Source organism: Brassica napus, chromosome C7 (genome assembly GCF_020379485.1).
Source record: "Brassica napus cultivar Da-Ae chromosome C7, Da-Ae, whole genome shotgun sequence".
Classification (NCBI taxonomy): Eukaryota; Viridiplantae; Streptophyta; class Magnoliopsida; order Brassicales; family Brassicaceae; genus Brassica; species Brassica napus.
The window spans coordinates 24,522,081-24,539,676 of NC_063450.1; the positions used below are offsets into that span (position 1 = coordinate 24,522,081).

General features: G+C 34.9%; 2 protein-coding genes across 2 annotated transcripts; one reads left to right on the forward strand and one right to left on the reverse strand.

Moving 5' to 3' along the window:
* The first annotated feature begins 2,729 nt into the window (after positions 1–2,729).
* LOC111207684 lies at positions 2,730–3,365 on the forward strand. Its single transcript, XM_022705946.2, has 3 exons — positions 2,730–2,907; positions 3,013–3,167; positions 3,279–3,365. Exons 1-3 carry the CDS (start codon positions 2,730–2,732, stop codon positions 3,363–3,365), a joined length of 420 nt encoding a protein of 139 aa, XP_022561667.1.
* A 4,399-nt stretch (positions 3,366–7,764) lies between these two features.
* LOC106371031 (protein NRT1/ PTR FAMILY 4.5) lies at positions 7,765–11,240 on the reverse strand. The gene is made up of 5 exons (XM_013811050.3): positions 10,888–11,240; positions 10,625–10,736; positions 10,256–10,473; positions 9,111–9,548; positions 7,765–8,931 (listed from the first exon to the last, which is right to left on the reverse strand). The coding sequence occupies exons 1-5, from the start codon at positions 10,906–10,908 to the stop codon at positions 7,966–7,968; spliced, it is 1,755 nt and encodes a 584-aa protein (XP_013666504.1). The 5' UTR covers positions 10,909–11,240; the 3' UTR covers positions 7,765–7,965.
* Between the last annotated feature and the right edge of the window lie 6,356 nt (positions 11,241–17,596).

The window sequence follows — 17,596 nt, forward strand, 5'->3', positions numbered from 1 at the left end:
ATACAATAAATTATAGATTACAGAAAACTAATTAACTAAACCTAATAATATTTTTTTATACTCACTATATATATTTTTTTTCTAAAATGTGTCCAATGAATACAAAACAGTCAAATCATCAATTTTAAAAACATTCAGTTATTTTTTCGGTGACAAATGTTGATTGTATAGTTGAGTTATTATTTTCAAAAATGATTAAAGTATTTGTATATTTAAAAACAAAAAATATATGGTAAGTCTTTTAAAATCATACTATATATTAATTGAAAAGTCATTTAAGTGACTTTTGTGTAGGTGTTATTCATAGATGAAGTTTAGAATTAATTCTTTTAATTTGATTGGTTGTTGGTATTTGAATTTTCATTTATTTAATTAAAGTTTAAGAAAGGAAACTAATCATAGAACTACCTAATTTAATCTATATTACCATACAAACAATTAAACATTTTTAATATATAAGAATTAACATAATTTGTTTATATAAACAATGAAATATCATAGATAACATTATAGAAACTTAAAATATACATATAAATACATATGGTATGATAGAAATAATTATATAAACAATTTTAACATATTTATATTAATAGTGGATACAATAAATTATAGATTACAGAAAACTAATTAACCTAGACCTAATAATATATTTTTATACTCACTATATATATTTTTTTTCTAAAATGTGTCCAATGAATCCAAAACAGTCAAATGTACAATTTTAAAAACATTCAGTCATTTTTCAGTAACAAATGTTAATTGTATAGTTGAGTTATTACTTTCAGAAATGATTAAAGTATTTGTATATTTAAAAACTGAAAAATATATGGTAAGTCTTTTAAAAGAAATATTAATAAATGAAAAAGTTTATTATAATATATAAGAATTAACATAATTTGTTTATATACAATGAAATATCATAGATAACATTATAGAATATATTAACTTTATAGAGTATAATATAAATAAACTTTTTTATTGATTAATATTAATAGAGTATAATATAAATAAACTTTTTCATTGATTAATATTAATAGAGTATCTTATAACGTTACGTCTTCATCTCACAACGTTGTTCTTGAATGTCTCAAAAGATGATCATGGTTGAACTATAAATATACAAGAAGAAGAAATCCCAAGAAGAGATAAGAAAAGAGAAGTCCGAGAGAAACACTAACCCAAAAATACAAACTTCTTCTCTCTTCTTTTGGGTCAAAAAAGTACAAACCTCTTCAATACTCTCTAATATCTCAAGCATGCTCAAGGACTCCCATTACTTTATTTTTGTTATATTTGATTACTTGACTAGGCGTGGACTAACGTCGGGTAACAAGTTCAGGATGTCGCTGGGCCTTCCCGTGGCGGCGACGGTTAACTGTGTAGACAACACCGGTGCTAAGAACCTTTAAATCATTTCGGTGAAGGGGATCAAGGGTTGTCTCAACCAATTGCCTTTTGATTGCGTGGGCGACATGGTGATTGCCACCGTCAAGAAGGGTAAGCCTGATCTCCGTAAAAAGGTCCTTCCTGCTGTCATCGTTAGGAAGAGGAAGCCTTGGCGCCGAAACATTAAATCGGTTTATAATAGTTATACCATAAGTTTTACTCACTATTTTCCTTTAGAAACTTATGTTAGAGTTTTATATATTCCTAAAATCTAACTCTACAATAAATTACAGCTTAACACACATTAAGTGTGTTGCCTATAGAAAGGAAGCCGTGACTGTGAGTCAATACTACAGTACTTCACGTGCTAGAGTACATATCTGTGTTTTGAGGTCATTGAGAATCGAATGGATACCATGTTAGCAATATAATAGTGCATATTAAAAATTTCTTATTTATTTCTTTAGTATAGTAACATTTATGCTTCTCACTTAGGTGGTTTCACTTTTGTAACCAACCTACAAGGTTGTTCTGAAGTCTTATTTGATCATACCATGGTATAAATACAAAACTTGAAATTGAAGTAAGTATACTATAATAATTGCATATGTATTTATGGTTTATCTTAAAACTAATTATAATTTATGTTAATTTCTATATTTTGTGTTTGTATGCTGTCATAGGATTCCTATCGCAAGATAAGAATTCAGACTTGCAGAGTTGATCACGCTTGAAGTCTTTTTCGTTTGCTTGATGGCATATTTTTATTTTATCTAATAATGTTGTTTTGACTTTCAGAATTTTGGTAGGTAAATCTATTCACTATATCAGTTTTATACTTACGCATCTTAATAAAATTAAGCTTTTTAGTTATAAGACTTCTTTTGCAATATTCTTCATCATTAACCTCCAGTACTTTTGTGATGCCTCTAATCTTTTTTTTCGTCCGAAAAATAAGTTGAAACTGAATAGAAGTCCTATGATACTCATATATATGTTCCTTCTACCCATAAGTTGTGGACAATAAAAATCTAAAAAAACAAACCTATCACCAGATCGATATCCACATTAAACATATTTACCGTCTTCTTTTATTACAAATAATGAAATTAATAATCTTACCATGCGCAAAACGCAGGTTATCACCTAGTTTCCTAGATATCACGTGAAAAGTGATGTCTAAGAAAAAAGAAGAAGACAAAGATAAAACATAAAACAGTAATGTTCGGTAAACAAATATTACTTGTCTAGTGAAAAAAAAAAGCTTAAAAGTGCTATAGGTGTACAATAAACTTTAGAAGGTGTGATTTTAAAAAAATAACTTATTGATGAAAAGCTAACTTATGAAACGGTGCAGAGAGAGTGATTTTGCGGCATGGGTACTTATTCACGGCTACATGATGAACCATCTTGCATTTTCTGTTCATCGACTCAAACACCAATTCAGTGACATCAAATGCATCAAAGAGTATCTAGAAGAAAAGGGATTCGAACTCAACAACGACAGAGGAATTCTCAAAGGTTTGTTCCCCTCGTGATCATGAGATTTTTTGGCTTTGCATTAGAATGGCTCTATTATTTATCTGTTTTATAATTGGACTGGATGTCAATGAATATGTATTTCAGTGAGTCAAGATGGTCTACTATTACAAGTGTCAACCATCTCGGAGAAGATTGCGTTTGAATTTGCAGATGGGGTCACTGGAACAATCCCGGCTTCATACATTGAGTTCACTCAACGTTTGGTTCTTCCGGAGTTCAAAGATCTGCCTCATAACCAGGTACTACAATTTTCATTATCAAGACTTTGGATACAGTCTCAACATTATTCATCATATATGTGTTAGTTGGTCCATTGTATTCACGATCTAGGTATATACCCATAATTGCAGATTAAAGAGTTCCATAGAGGCGATGGATTTGATTTGGGAAACGCAGAAACCATTTTGGAAAGCGCACGTTTCACCTCAGATGTCTAGAATCAGTTTGGTCCAATCCTGCCTTTAATAAAAACCAATAGTAAACATATGCGTTTGTAATGCAAGAAAACTATTTTAATGTGTGTGCTGTGATATATGTGTGTGTGCCTTCTTTTCAGGAGACATGTCTCGTATGGATTAATGATTACTTACTAGTACTCCATCATTTCACGGTAATGTGGTTTTAGATTTTTTTACACGTTCATAGGGTCAAAACTGGAACGCTTCATAAAGCTAGAATAGACAAATAACACAAGTATTTTATTATTACTTGTTGGATATTTTAAGAATGATAGAAACAATACAAGACATACCCAAAGCTGGGGAGCATCTTACGATCAAAATTCTGGCTATTTCTTCATGACCACTTACTTTGGCACGTTGAATGGCTAGCTTGTTTAAGCTGATGAGAAAATCGTGCAAAAACAAGTTCAATGCAAATTGATAATCAAAATTTTGTTAAGCTATTGAGAGTGAAAGATATATAGCTTTCACGAGGAGTTACCAGTTCAGTTTCTGAAAGAGAACACAAACAAGTAATATGTTCAACTTTATACCATCTCCAAAAAACACTTTATAACTTTAAATATGAAGTTTTTTGCTCTTTAAAAAAAAACTTCAAATTTAAAGTTTTGGGAAGTGAAACTCTACATTTGATGTTTCACTACTCAAAACTTTAAATTTGAAGTTATATATTTTGTTTGCATTTTGGTCCTTATAATTACACATCACATTTATAATTCTTAAATATTTTCTTCTTTATCGTATTAATCTTTAAAAAAATTTATCTTATAAAAATTTCATTTTTATTATAAATTCAAGTTTTACACATAAAATTAAATAAATCTTTAAAATAAGATTTAGATTTTTTTTAAACAAGATTTAGACAACAACAATACAAAAAAAAACTTAACAACAAAAAAGCTTCTAAGAAATTACATGAAGATATAACTATTATACAAATTTAAATATTACAACAATACTAATAGTCATGTAAATTTGATCCGGAACCTCTAAAATCTCTAAAATATTGTCTAAACAAATTTTGTGTAACCGAAAATGGTTGTTGTTGCTGTTTTGATATCTTTTCGTACAAGTATTTCTTATTCAGATCGAATGTATTCACGAGTATTAGTATCATCGATATAATTTAAGTCTTTTAGCAGTATCTATTTTTCTCTTTTACTTTCTTGTTCAGATCTAATGTATTTACAAGTTTAAGATTGCCCGATTTCAACAATTTTTAGTTTGTAAGCTACAAATTAAAAACAAAGAGAGTAATTTTTTACTTTGAAATGCACTAATTGATCATATATGCATTACGGAAATAATTTTATGGAATAATATGGTATCTTGCTTGAAGTTTAAAAACATTTATTGACAATTTTTGAAAAATATGGTATCTTATTGACAATTTTGAAAAATATGGTATCTTATTGACAATTTTGAAATATTTGCATGAATTTATAATTTTTTATTAAAAAAATAATTTTATAGATGTTTGATTATAATGTTTATGCTTCAAATAGTATTTTCATATCCGACTTACCGGTGGTTGATCGGTTGATCTGGTGACCCATATATAACCCATACATTGCATATGTTCACATATATAATTTGTTGGTGTTATTAATTTCCAAAATTTATCAAAAGTTCTATATATATATATATATATGAGAATAAAATAGCAAAATTTGTCTATTTGACATGTCCTCCATTATTTTTAAATAATTTTAATGTTTTAAAGCTTGATATAATTTATAATGATAAAAATTATACTGAATGTTTTGATGAGGAATATATTTTTTCCTTAACAAATACTCAAAAAATGTTGTTGATATGTTAAGGTATAAGATTTTATGCACATTAATAAATTGTTTGTTAAGATATTTGTTTACATATTATGATATTTCTGACATATTTATAATATCAAATTTATGTATTAAATTTTCATTTTCAAATATTTTAAACTTAATAAATTTTCACTAATTTTTGTTTAAAAATTATATATAGTGTTTAGTTTAGTGTTGTATCGACAACTCCAAACGGCAAAACAATAACATTCTTAAAAAAACTATAATATAAAAAAAATTGTAGTGGATATGTTCTTATAAGAAGTTGATGTAAATATTCTTATGATAATAAATATATTGGATATGTTTTGAAAATGAAATGGTAGAGGAAAGAGAATAAGAGATTATACATGATTTAATTATTTTATTCTTACTTTGGGAATATTTCCTAAATTAATTGTTTGGTAGATTTTAATTAATTGAAAAAGATCCTAAAAATAAGGAGTGGCATGTCATTGTAAATATCATAGAAAAATAAGGACATAATTCTATTAGAGATTATGCTTTAATAGTATAGATCATGTTATTTCTATTTAAAATTTCTATTTTAATATAACATTTTATTAATTAATATTGTTGCAATATTTTTATATATGCGCTTAGTTATTTAAAAAGTTTTATGAATTTAAATTGATTATAGCAAATATAAGGATCATTGTATAAAATACAAATAGTTTTGAAATTAAGTTCGAATTTTTGATTCTGGAGAAAAACACCTTTAAGTTTTAAATATAGAATTTTGGAAACTTCGTAATAGAGTGTCTTTTTGGAATGTTATTATATTGTTCTGCAAGATCTCCGTTTACTTCCTCCATCTCAAGTTTTGTAAGTCTGCCTAAGTTATTTGGAGTGTTGCCGACAAAACTAGGGTTTTTATGTGACTAGAGGTAACGATTAGATACCGACTAATTAGAAAAGGGTGGAGAGTATAATAAAATCTACATTATAATAGGGCAGTTGCATCACTTCTGATGCGACACGTCAGCGATATGTGGGTCTCATTTTTAAAAAGTGTGAAAAAAGTGTCAAGTCTGTGACTCGAACCCGAGTTATTGAAATCTAAACAACAATATTTATACCACTGAGCTAAAGGATTCTTTGTACATTAATGACTGAAACAAATATATATTTATGAAGGTCGGAAACCTTTGATTCTTCGGTTTTTTCAGTGGGACCCACACTTATTTATTTTATCTAATGATTTAATAAATACTTTATAACTCACGTTTTGAAATGAGATTCGTTAAAAAAAACTCAATAAACCTCTTTGGTCTGTAAGCGTTCTATTCAATGGAAGTTTAGGGCTTTCAATTTTTAATCATCGGTTCATGACTCATCTAAGAAACACAGATTGGCTCTTTGAGTTTCATGAATCAGTTTTTCTTCTTTAGTCTCTACATCTCCCCATCTTTAATAAATTCATCATCGGTTCTTTTATTTTGCCTGATAAATCATGATTGTGTGGTTTTAATTTTCTTTGGTCATCCTTAGCTTGTACCCTTTGATCTAACCAAGAAGAAGAAGAAGACATTTGTCGTTCAGGATGCCATCGAGGACTCAGCTGAGTCACACGGGAGACATACTATATGTTGCCTGATTGTTCAAGAAGAGTTTATATGCTGTGAAACATATTTGTTTATTTTCATCAGTTGCTTTTTTTAATTTTTTTTCCTGCAAATAATGATGGCTTTGACAGTTCATTCACGGGAGCCAAGAAGTAAAAGAAGAAAAAGCAGTGAGTGTTTGACATTTTTTGTCTTCCTGAGTTTTTTTTCCATTCATTAAACTTGGATTTTGAAGATTATGTGCCTCACATTCTTTTTATTTTGATGGTTGTTAGGTTGAATGAAGATCATTGAATAAAGAAAATGTCGATGCTCCTAAAGATTTGGAGGGTACTTTATATTTCTTTCTTTGATAATTCTACCGACATAAATTTGAACCTTACAGAGGGTATATTGCAGAGCATCCTAATGATGAGGAAGAGGTGGAGGGAATTGATCTGCACCAGCAATGTTACCCGTGGGAGGGAAGTGACATGCATTACTTATACGACGAGGTAAGCATATCATTAGATGGTTTGCGGTCCATCTTTGAGAGCCGTCGATTGTAAGTGTCTATCGTTTTGAAGTTGTACGACATTAAGATGTAAAGAATTACTAATCACGATTACCTTACTAGCATAGTTCTTTTGCACAGCTATTGTCAATGGAATTAACACTGGAAATTGATGGTGATATATTTCATGTTCCAAATGCTAACGCAAGCTCCAATGTTGATTCTCAGCTTTAACATGCCAAAATCACAATGTAGTGGGTGTTGTAAGGTAATTCAGTAGGCACAAATGTTCAGCTGAAAAAAATTCTAAACTGTATTTATGCATCAAATTTATCATCCGTAACATAATAATATGCTTTTTCCGTGATAGGAACCGTTTGTAAATAAATGTCTCGGATGTATATGACAACATAAAAACAAATGTAAACAAGACAAGAGGAGATGGTGAAGATAAAATGCATTGAAAAATTGAATGCTAGATTAGTAAGCAAGAGACAAAAATAGATTAAAATGCAAAATCTCTGCGCCAAGGCGCGGATAACGATCCCTAGTAAATTTAATTTGATAATAACTTAATAAGTAGTTATTAAATCAAGTTACACTAGTGGGTGATTCCAAAATCTTGGCCCTCTTAGAAAACATAAACACTTCACAGTATTGTAAGATTAAAGAGTGTATATATATATCAATCACCTCCTAGCACCAGTTGATATGTACTTGTAACGCATCGCCCAGAATAAATAGTGTAAGAGGTTAACCACACTCAGAATACACAAGAGCCAATAGAACAAGTCTAGTCTGTAACGGTTAATTCCAAGTTTTTCACCAAGCCAAGGAGTTCTTCCTCCACTCCTAGTCATCTTGTTGACAATCACCACCATCGCCGAGTTTAGATAGAACCCCATCGCCAAAGAAGCCCATGAGAGCGATGTGGCCAATGATCTCATAGAAGAAGGTGCTTCCGTGAAGAAAAACTCTAGCAATCCGGCTAGTGTGAATAGATCAGCTGATCCTAGAAACAGATACTGAAGCGCGATCCACAGGAAACTAATTGGTAAGGCTTGTTTTGAGTCAAGCAATCCAGCTTCTGAGGCTACTCTCTTTCTTTTTAACTCTACTAGAGCGGCCACCGCCATTGCTAATATCGAAAGGACTAACCCTACACCGATCCTTTGCAAATGACTAACACCCATTTCTGATTTTGTTACTCTTCTAGCAAATGGGATAATCAGATGGTCATAGACTGGAGCAAGAATCAACATGAATACGACGGGGAAAACCGGTAAAGAAGCTGCGGGAACCACTAGGTTTCCAATCTTTCTGTTCATCGAGGCAGCTTGGCGGACAGAGAAAGTAGAGAGCTGAGCTAAGCAGCAATTGAGCATTATGGTGCAGCCGAATATAGGAAGCATTTTGAGCACAATCTTGACGTCTTCCACTTGTTGGACCGTGCATTCTAGCAATCTATGGACCGTTTTGCCCTCAACCGCTCGGTTTAGACATCTCAAGCTATTGGTTAGTGACTGGGAATCCCTCTTTGCTCCTTCTAATTGATCTTCTCCTACCAAGTGATTAGATGGGGTCATAGAGAAGTTCTCAATAGCATTACTCGAAGATTTTCTCGAGCAGCCCATTAGAGAAGCTACAACAAGAACCTGTGCGTAGAGACACGTTAAGAAACAAAACTTATTCATGACAATCATCAAAAATGTAAATTTTTTCTGTTGTTTTCTGTGACTTATTTTTCAAGTTATTTTCTTTTGGAACTTATTTTTTCTAAGTTATTTTTCAAGTTCCAAAAACATATATTTTGTAACTTATTTTTTCAAGTTACCTTCAAGATTGTGGTGAGGGGACTTCCACGAGGAATCCTGTTCTTATAAAACCTCGAGCCGGAGAGAAAGACGAGAATGGAGAGAAATATGGAGATAGTGGAGACACCAAATCCCCATTCCCAGCCTACATTGTCCTCGAGCCACACAACGAACGTCACGGCCACGAGTGCACCACATGAGAGACAGAAAACAAAGTAGTTGAAAAATGTAGATCGTTGTTTACGACCTTTAGGGTCACTCTCATCGAATTGCTCTGCTCCGTGTGAAGGCAACGACCCTTTTATGCCTCCGATACCTAGAGCCGCTAGATACAGTCCCACAAATAGAAGCGCCGCCTTCGAACCATGGACGGGTTCGCATGGTGACGCCGGGGAGCTCTTGCATGGCGGCGGCATTAAGGACGGACGACGGGCTTGGATTGTGAGAAGGATTAGTCCCTGTACGTGTACGTATATCCCAATCAAATCCCATTTAAATATCATAAGGATGTGAATATGATCACTTAATTGCGGTGAAAGTTAATTCTAAAAGTAGAAAGACAATTTACTACATAAAATACTAAACGAAATAAAAATCAAGGTTACACATATAAGTATATTTTTATGTACCAACCAAATTATGATTATGAGATGGATTTGTCACAATTATCACTAACATCAATGCACTTGTTTGTATCTTTTGACTTTCGACAGCTCATGACAGAGAATCAGAGACTATAAAGTGTGAATGTCATAAATATCCCTCTCAAGTGTCGATTGTAAGTGGATCATAAAGCAGATAAACACAACGACAGTTGACATGCACACACAAGTACGAATCCGACCCCACCTATAGATAGGGTTCCACAGCATGGATAGTGGGGACCACTAATCAAACACTACGGATAGATACGATGCCGTAATGACATCTTATCGCAAAGCATGCACGCTTTGTCCCTCGGGTTTTGCATCAAAGGTGGTGAACTTTTTTCAGTCAACATAACCGATTTTGGAATGGATCTTTTTATAAGGTATACACATGCACATTAAACTACATGCATGGAGATAGTGTGAACGGGTTATATAGCTTGGTGGTTGACTAATTCTAAGGACTAATTATAATGAATATTGATGAAGAAAAGGAAAAAATTATGGAGTGTTAGTACCATAAACTCAATGAAGGCGGAGATGATGAAGACGATGAAAGTGGAGAGGAAGGCGTCAGAGAAAAAGCCACCTAGGAGAGCGAGTAGGAAGGCAGTTCCCATGAAGGCGCTCACTTCACTCGCTGCTCTCGACAGCGAAAAGTGCATGAACTCCGTCAAATATGTAACCAAGTTGCTTGCGTTCGCTAAAAACGCTAGATTCTCCAGTACTTCCACCGCTTTACAATACACGCACAAAGAACAATAAATTAAAAAGCAAGCAAATAAGTTAGTCACGTGATTCCCACAAAGATCGATTGGACAAGATATTTTAAAAAAAGTTATGGAAAACGAGAGGGAAGGGGGTAAACTTGTAATGTTGAGACTAACCCAAGACGAAGGAGGCGGCGAGCATGCCGCCATGACGACCTTTCACGGCGGCTCTATTCCTCCAGTCGGCATAGCCTTCCCATTTGGAGTCTTCTCCTTGCATTTCAACTTCCTATTTTAAAAATAGCCACACAGAATGAAGTAAGCTTTAGAAATGAAAAACAAAAAGCTTTAGAAATGAACATCACCAAAACAAAAACTATGTATTATTTCATTAACTGGGCATTACAAAATTAATTTATAGAGAGAAAAGTATTAAGCACCATTTTCTCGATCTCTCCCATACTTTGAGGAGGAGAAACAAAGGAGATCTTTGATTTATAAGTAAAAGTTAGAAGAGGTGAAGGATATTACAGTATGCTTTATTTTCGTGTTTTGTATACTTGAGCGATATATAAGAAGGAATGAAGAACTATAGGGTCTTGAAGCCTTTTTATATATTGCAAATTTTTACGCTGATTTAGAAAAAATATATATATATATTGCTCCCTTTTCTTTCCCTAACTAGACTTTAGGGGCTTAAAGATGATAATCCATGATTTCATGACGGTAAGCCATCTGGTGCAAAAATTAAGTATGTATGCATGTTGACTTGGAATAAAGTCGTAGATGTGGACTGTTAGGTATTTATGAATAGTAGGTTTTTTAACATCTAAATGAATCCTAATATATATGTTTCCCTCAACGGCTAATAAAGAATAGACTGTTCTGGAAAATAAAATAAAAATCACAACGTTGTGTGATGAATAAGATAATGTCTGCACAATTTTTTTTATGTCTACACAATTGAATCACATGAATGTCTACACAATTTATACATTAGTTGATTAATAAATTGATAAACCCACTTAGATAATACTTCCGGCCAAGATATAAAAATAATCAGAATTTTTTTAAATCACAGTAATTTCAAAACTACTGTAAAATTTGAAATGATATTTTTTATTCAAATAAATACTATAAAATATAGTATTAGTATGTTATATACGTAATTTTAAAATTATTAGTCTTACTTTAATTACACAATCGATGAATAAGTCATAGAAAATATGATGTAACTTTTAACAAATTTAAATTCAAATAGTTTATGTATATGTTGGTGGTTTTTTTAATGTAGTTAGATACAAATACTTTAATGTTTCATGTTTTAACAGTCCGTTGTTTGAATCTAGACGAGTAGCACAGTGGTGGATCTAGTTTGTTTTAAAGGTAGTTTAGCTGTATGTTTGAATTTTGTTAGATAAGGATGCAAACCAAATCTAAAAAGATTTGGACCAATGAAAAGTGGCGAATCAAATCCTTCCACTGGATGGGTTACAGAAAAGGGGAATCCAAATTGACCAAATGGTATAAATCTCTTCACAGCAAGAAATTATACAAATCTGAAACGTGTGATCAGTGTGAAGAGCTAGCGATTCCTTACCATGTTACTCAATTTCTTGATAGAGTTGACCTTGCATTTTTTTTTTTTTTTTTTGTCGTCAACTTTACAGACTCATATAGACTCTGTAAACCAAGCCGGAAGATATTGATCCATGTGAACGACGAAAGACGGCTGAATCCTAACACTGCGTGCTAGGCTATCCGCCTTTGTATTCTGCGCTCTTGGTACATGGACGATCTCTGATTGTAGGAAACTTGCTCTCAGACTTTTGATGTCTTCCAAATAACTTGCAAACGCTGGCCACTCTTCTGGTTCCGAAACCATCTTCACCAATTGAGAACAATCCGTTGCAAACGTAACCTGAGATTGACGTAAATTCCTCATACATTCCATAGCCCATAGTAGTGCTTCCATCTCCGCATGTAGAGGAGAAAGGCTAGCCCGAACATTCCTCGCCCCCAGCAACCCAGCGAAGCCTTCTAAAGTGCTGTGCCAACCCTGGCCGGAGAAAGTATCTTTCTCTTTCCAGGAACCATCTGTGAAACACCATCGTCCTGGATTTAACAGTGAAGACCTAATCTCTTCCTGTGGGACCATTCTCTGTTCATTCACTAGTTGGGCTTCAGCCCAAAGGGTTGATTCTGTTTCCGCCAATTTGAGCGTATCCCTAGGATCAATATCCAGATTACTAAAAACCTTACTATTCCTTCCTTTCCAGATATACCATAGTATCCATGCGAACTGATGATCATCTAACTGCGGAAAGACTCTCCAGAAAAGATGATCCATATTTGCAAAAAGGGATTGTGTGGGAAATGTAGTTGGATTTGATGGTATCTTTGAGAGAGCCCAAACCTGAAGTGCTGGAGGACATTCGAAAAACACATGATTTATCGATTCCTCCTCAGCTCCGCATCTTGTACAACATATATCGCCAGTTATCCCTCTCGCTTGTAAATTTTTCTTAACCGCTATACACCCTGTCACCAACTGCCAGAGAAAATGTTTAAGCTTTGGTGGACACCTGACTTTCCAGCAGAATGATTTCAAACCATCGACCGTAGGTCCAAAAAATGCTGGTGGTTTTGCTCTATCCGGGTAAACTCGTTCTACCTGATATCCCGATTTAACCGTGTATTTCCCATTTGTTGTGAAATGCCATCCATCTTTGTCCTCCAACTGATATCTACTCAGTCGTATACTCTCGATAATTTTCACATCCTGTGGATCCACTAGAGCCTGAAGTGCCTGCGAGTTCCAAATTCCCAAAGTGGGGTCTATAAGAGAAGCCACTGTGAGGTCAGGGTAAAGATTGTGTTGGTTTTTATTTGCTGGTCTCGGGCGAGTGGTTGGGAGCCAAGGATCATTCCATACAGAGATAGAAGATCCTGATCCCACCCGTTTGATTAGTCCTTTGCTAACCAGAGATCTAGCTGATGTAATACTCCGCCATCCATATGACGGAGAGTATGAGCGAATCGGTTCCAGGGGTGAGGCATTCCTGAAATATCGACCTTTAAAAACTCGAGAAAATAAAGTATTTGGCTTCTCGATCAATCGCCAAAACTGTTTACCAAGCATCGCTGTATTGAAATCAGTGATGTCTTTAAAACCCAGTCCTCCTTCCTCCTTGCTAACACATACTTTATCCCAAGATTTCCAATGCATACCTCTCGTACTTCCCCCGGGGCTCCACCAAAATTGGGCTACCGCACCTGTCAGTTTCTTTACGGTTGCCTTAGGCAATCGATAGCAAGACATCACATGATTTGGTAATGCCGTAATCACCGATTTAATAATCACCTCTTTTCCTCCTTTTGTAAAGAACTTAAAAGTCCAACCATTAACCCGTTTGTTTAGTCTATCCTGCACAAAACTAAAAACCTGAACCTTTGAACCCCCAAGATTTTCTGGTAATCCTAGATAAGTTCCCATTCCTCCATGATTCTGAATGCCCAGGATGTCTCTCATTTCCTGTCTGTTGGACTCTTCAATTTTATGTCCAAATTGGATCGAAGACTTCTCAAAATTAATGAGTTGACCTGACACCATCTCATATTCCTTTAAGATTCTGAGAATAGTTTGACATTCCTCTCTCTGGGCTTTGCAAAAGAAAAGACTATCATCCGCAAACAGTAGATGTGAAATGGAAGGACATGCTCGAGCTACCTTCATTCCTGTCAATTGTTTCCCATCCTCCGCCTTTTTAATATTTGCAATCAAAGCCTCAGTGCACAAAATAAATAAATAAGGAGATAACGGATCTCCTTGCCGTAACCCTCTATTCGGAATAATAAGGCCTCTTGGTTGTCCATTTAGTAAAACCCGATATTGAACCGATGATATGCATTCCATCATTAATTTAATCCAATGAAGATCAAAACCCATCTTCTCTAGTAAAGCTTTAATAAAGTCCCATTCCACTCTATCATACGCTTTGCTCATATCCGTTTTAATTGCCATATATTTTCCTTGACATGATTTGTTAGTCCGTAATCCATGAAACATCTCCTGAGCTATAAGAATATTATCAGTTATCAACCTCCCTGCCACGAATGCCGATTGCGTTTCCGAAATAAGAGACGGCAGACAAAGTTTCAGCCGCTGGCACAGAACCTTCGAGATAATTTTATACCCGACATTACATAGACTAATGGGTCTCAATTCCGTCATCCTAGTAGGCCTCTCCGTCTTTGGGATCATACATATATTAGTAATATTTAACCGTGGATCCAAGTCCCCAGACACCAAAAAATTATTTACCATTGTTACCAAATCATTCTTAATGATATGCCAGGAATGCTGGAAAAAAAGAGCCGTCATACCATCCGGTCCTGGCGCCTTCTCTGGATGCATCATAAACAAAGCCTCTTTTACCTCACTCTCAGTCGCCACTCTCAACAATCGTTGATTCATCTGAGGAGTGATACCCGTTGTTACCTCTGAGAGAAAACTATCAAATCCTGTCGGCGAAGTGGTACTAAACAGCTCTTCAAAATAGTCAACAGCCACCTTTTCCACTCCAATATCTTCTGTAATCCAGTTCCCCGCAGCATCATGTAAGCCAACAATCCTATTCCGAACTCGTCGTTGCTTAGTTAAGGCATGATAGAACTTGGTATTTAGATCCCCCGAAGAGTACCACATATTCCTACTTTTCTGGTGCCAATAATCTTCTTCATCCTTATAAGCTTCTTGTAACTTTCTGGAGACCTCCACAATATCCTCCTGTGACCTAGCATTATCTGTCTGAACCTCCTCGAGGGCCTTTTGTAAATCGCTTATTTTCTCCTTGCCATAAGGTGGATTATTTTTCCGCCATTTTGCAATTTCATGTCGACAATTGCTAATTTTTGCTACTATATCATCCTCGCTACGAATCCTATCATCTGACCAACCCGTCGTAATGGATTCCAGAAGCCCCTCTTGCCCTACCCACCTCTTATCAAACCGAAATTGCCCTTTCCTTCTGTGAACTTTATCGTCTAGATACGCCACCACTGGTCGATGATCGGATGCCACCAAACCTAGATATTCTGTGTAAGAACAGGGAAATAGAGTATGCCACTCCTCATTTGCTAGAGCGCGATCTAACCGACACCTTACAGTCACAGCCCCTTTTCCTTTTCCTCTTCTCCCCTGCCACGACATTTTGTTCCCTCTAGCCGGAAATTCCAGAAGTCCAGTATTTCTTATCATGTTATTAAAAGGGATAAAAGAATCCGCACTTCTCAAAGCTCCTCCATCTTTTTCATGATTTCCCGTAATCTCGTTTAAATCACCAATAATAAACCAGGGCTCAGATCTTGCAATGCCATACCTAGTTAATCTTTCCCACACTTGTTCCCTCATTTGTTGAACCGGATCTCCATAAACAAATGTGAGAAACACCTTTTTCCCCAAAGCCACCGCCTCCACATCTATCATTCGATTACTTGAATAGAGTATATTAACTTGATACTCATTATTATAGAAAAGTGCTAGACCACCACTCCTTCCATTTGGTTCCACTGTAACCAGATTATCAAAACCCGAATGTAATTGAAATCTGTGTACAAAGTCATACTCCTGTTTGGTCTCTGATAAAAAAAGAAAATCTGGTTTATGTTTGTGCCATATCTCTCGCAGATAACTCATTGTCCATTTACTTCCCATTCCTCTACAGTTCCAACTTAGTGCTCTCATTAAAAAATATAAAAATACTCCCAAGAGTTAGCAAAATTGGGTTTAATGATACCCTGAAATCCCAACCACCAAAACACCATAACCCCATAAAACACCAAACTTTCACTCCACCCGTCACAATAAAACGGCTTCAATATAATAATGGTACGCCCTGTCCCTATTCCAATGATATACATTATTTCCAAATCCACCTCATCATCTAGTTTGAAACCAATAAACACCATGATAGAAAAAACAAACATATGAGACTTGTTCTTCACGTAAAGCAGAGAAGAATAATCTGTATACATTTCTAAATCATCTTCAATATCTATACCAAATATCAATTCCTTTATTTCCAAAGTAACCACTCTAATCTTCACCAAATAAACCATCTGCGACTGGTTTAAAGAGACCAGCCACAGGTCTCGAGTCGATACAACAAGAACGTTATGTTCTGTCGTGAGCCACTTCCCAAAACCAACAAAACACACAAGTGCCAAATCATTTATTTGTCTTTTAAGAACAATAACCAGCATAAATAATACCGCTTCGAGAATACCAACCCTCCTGTTATGATCACATACGCTCAACAAAATAAACCAAATCCAAAAACCAATACCAAAAATATTATTCCATACGTTCCAAAGACCAAACAAACCACATTTTAATAAATGCCCATTTAAAACCCAGACATACCAAATAAAACTTGAACTGCTCGTAGAGCTTATTGAACCAACAAAAAAACTGAAAGTAAAAAAAAACAAACAAACCCGTAATATAGCTGTCTTCAAAACACCCACAATCCATAAACAGTTAAGGCTTGGGTAGCTGTTTCGGGTGTGAGGTACCCTTTTCTTCCACTTGCTTAGCACCACCACCCCTGTGGAGGCTCTGTTTAGCTTGTACCCGTTTGCGAGGCTACATAAGCACTTGAGCAAACTTGGAGTTGTGTCCACCAGTAACTGAAAACAAAGGCTTGCGCAGCCCCGTTTTCTTCTCCGCCGCCGTTTCCCCCTTACCCTCAACAATGCCTCCAGTTCTATCTTCTTCGACAACTTCTGTTGTCCCCACCTGATCCATATCTGTTCCTTCTCCATCTGTAAGATATTTCCAGTTCGACCCCTTAATGATTGTGCTTGATCTTCTGGATTCCGCATCCACTCCGAGGATCTGAATGATAACCATATCCTAAAAAGCCCAATCGTATCTCCATTCCCAACCCCTTTCGATTGAAACTCTATCGAACTCGTTATTAGGTAATTGATTCGCAGATCTCCGCTGAGTTCCCCTAATTTCCCATCTCCATATGATTCTCCTCGAATCGTGAAATTCCTATGAGCACCCGGATCCCAATCTCGATCGAACATCCAAACCCTACATGAAAACTTAAATATTGAGCGTGTAGCCAAATATTGAGCGTG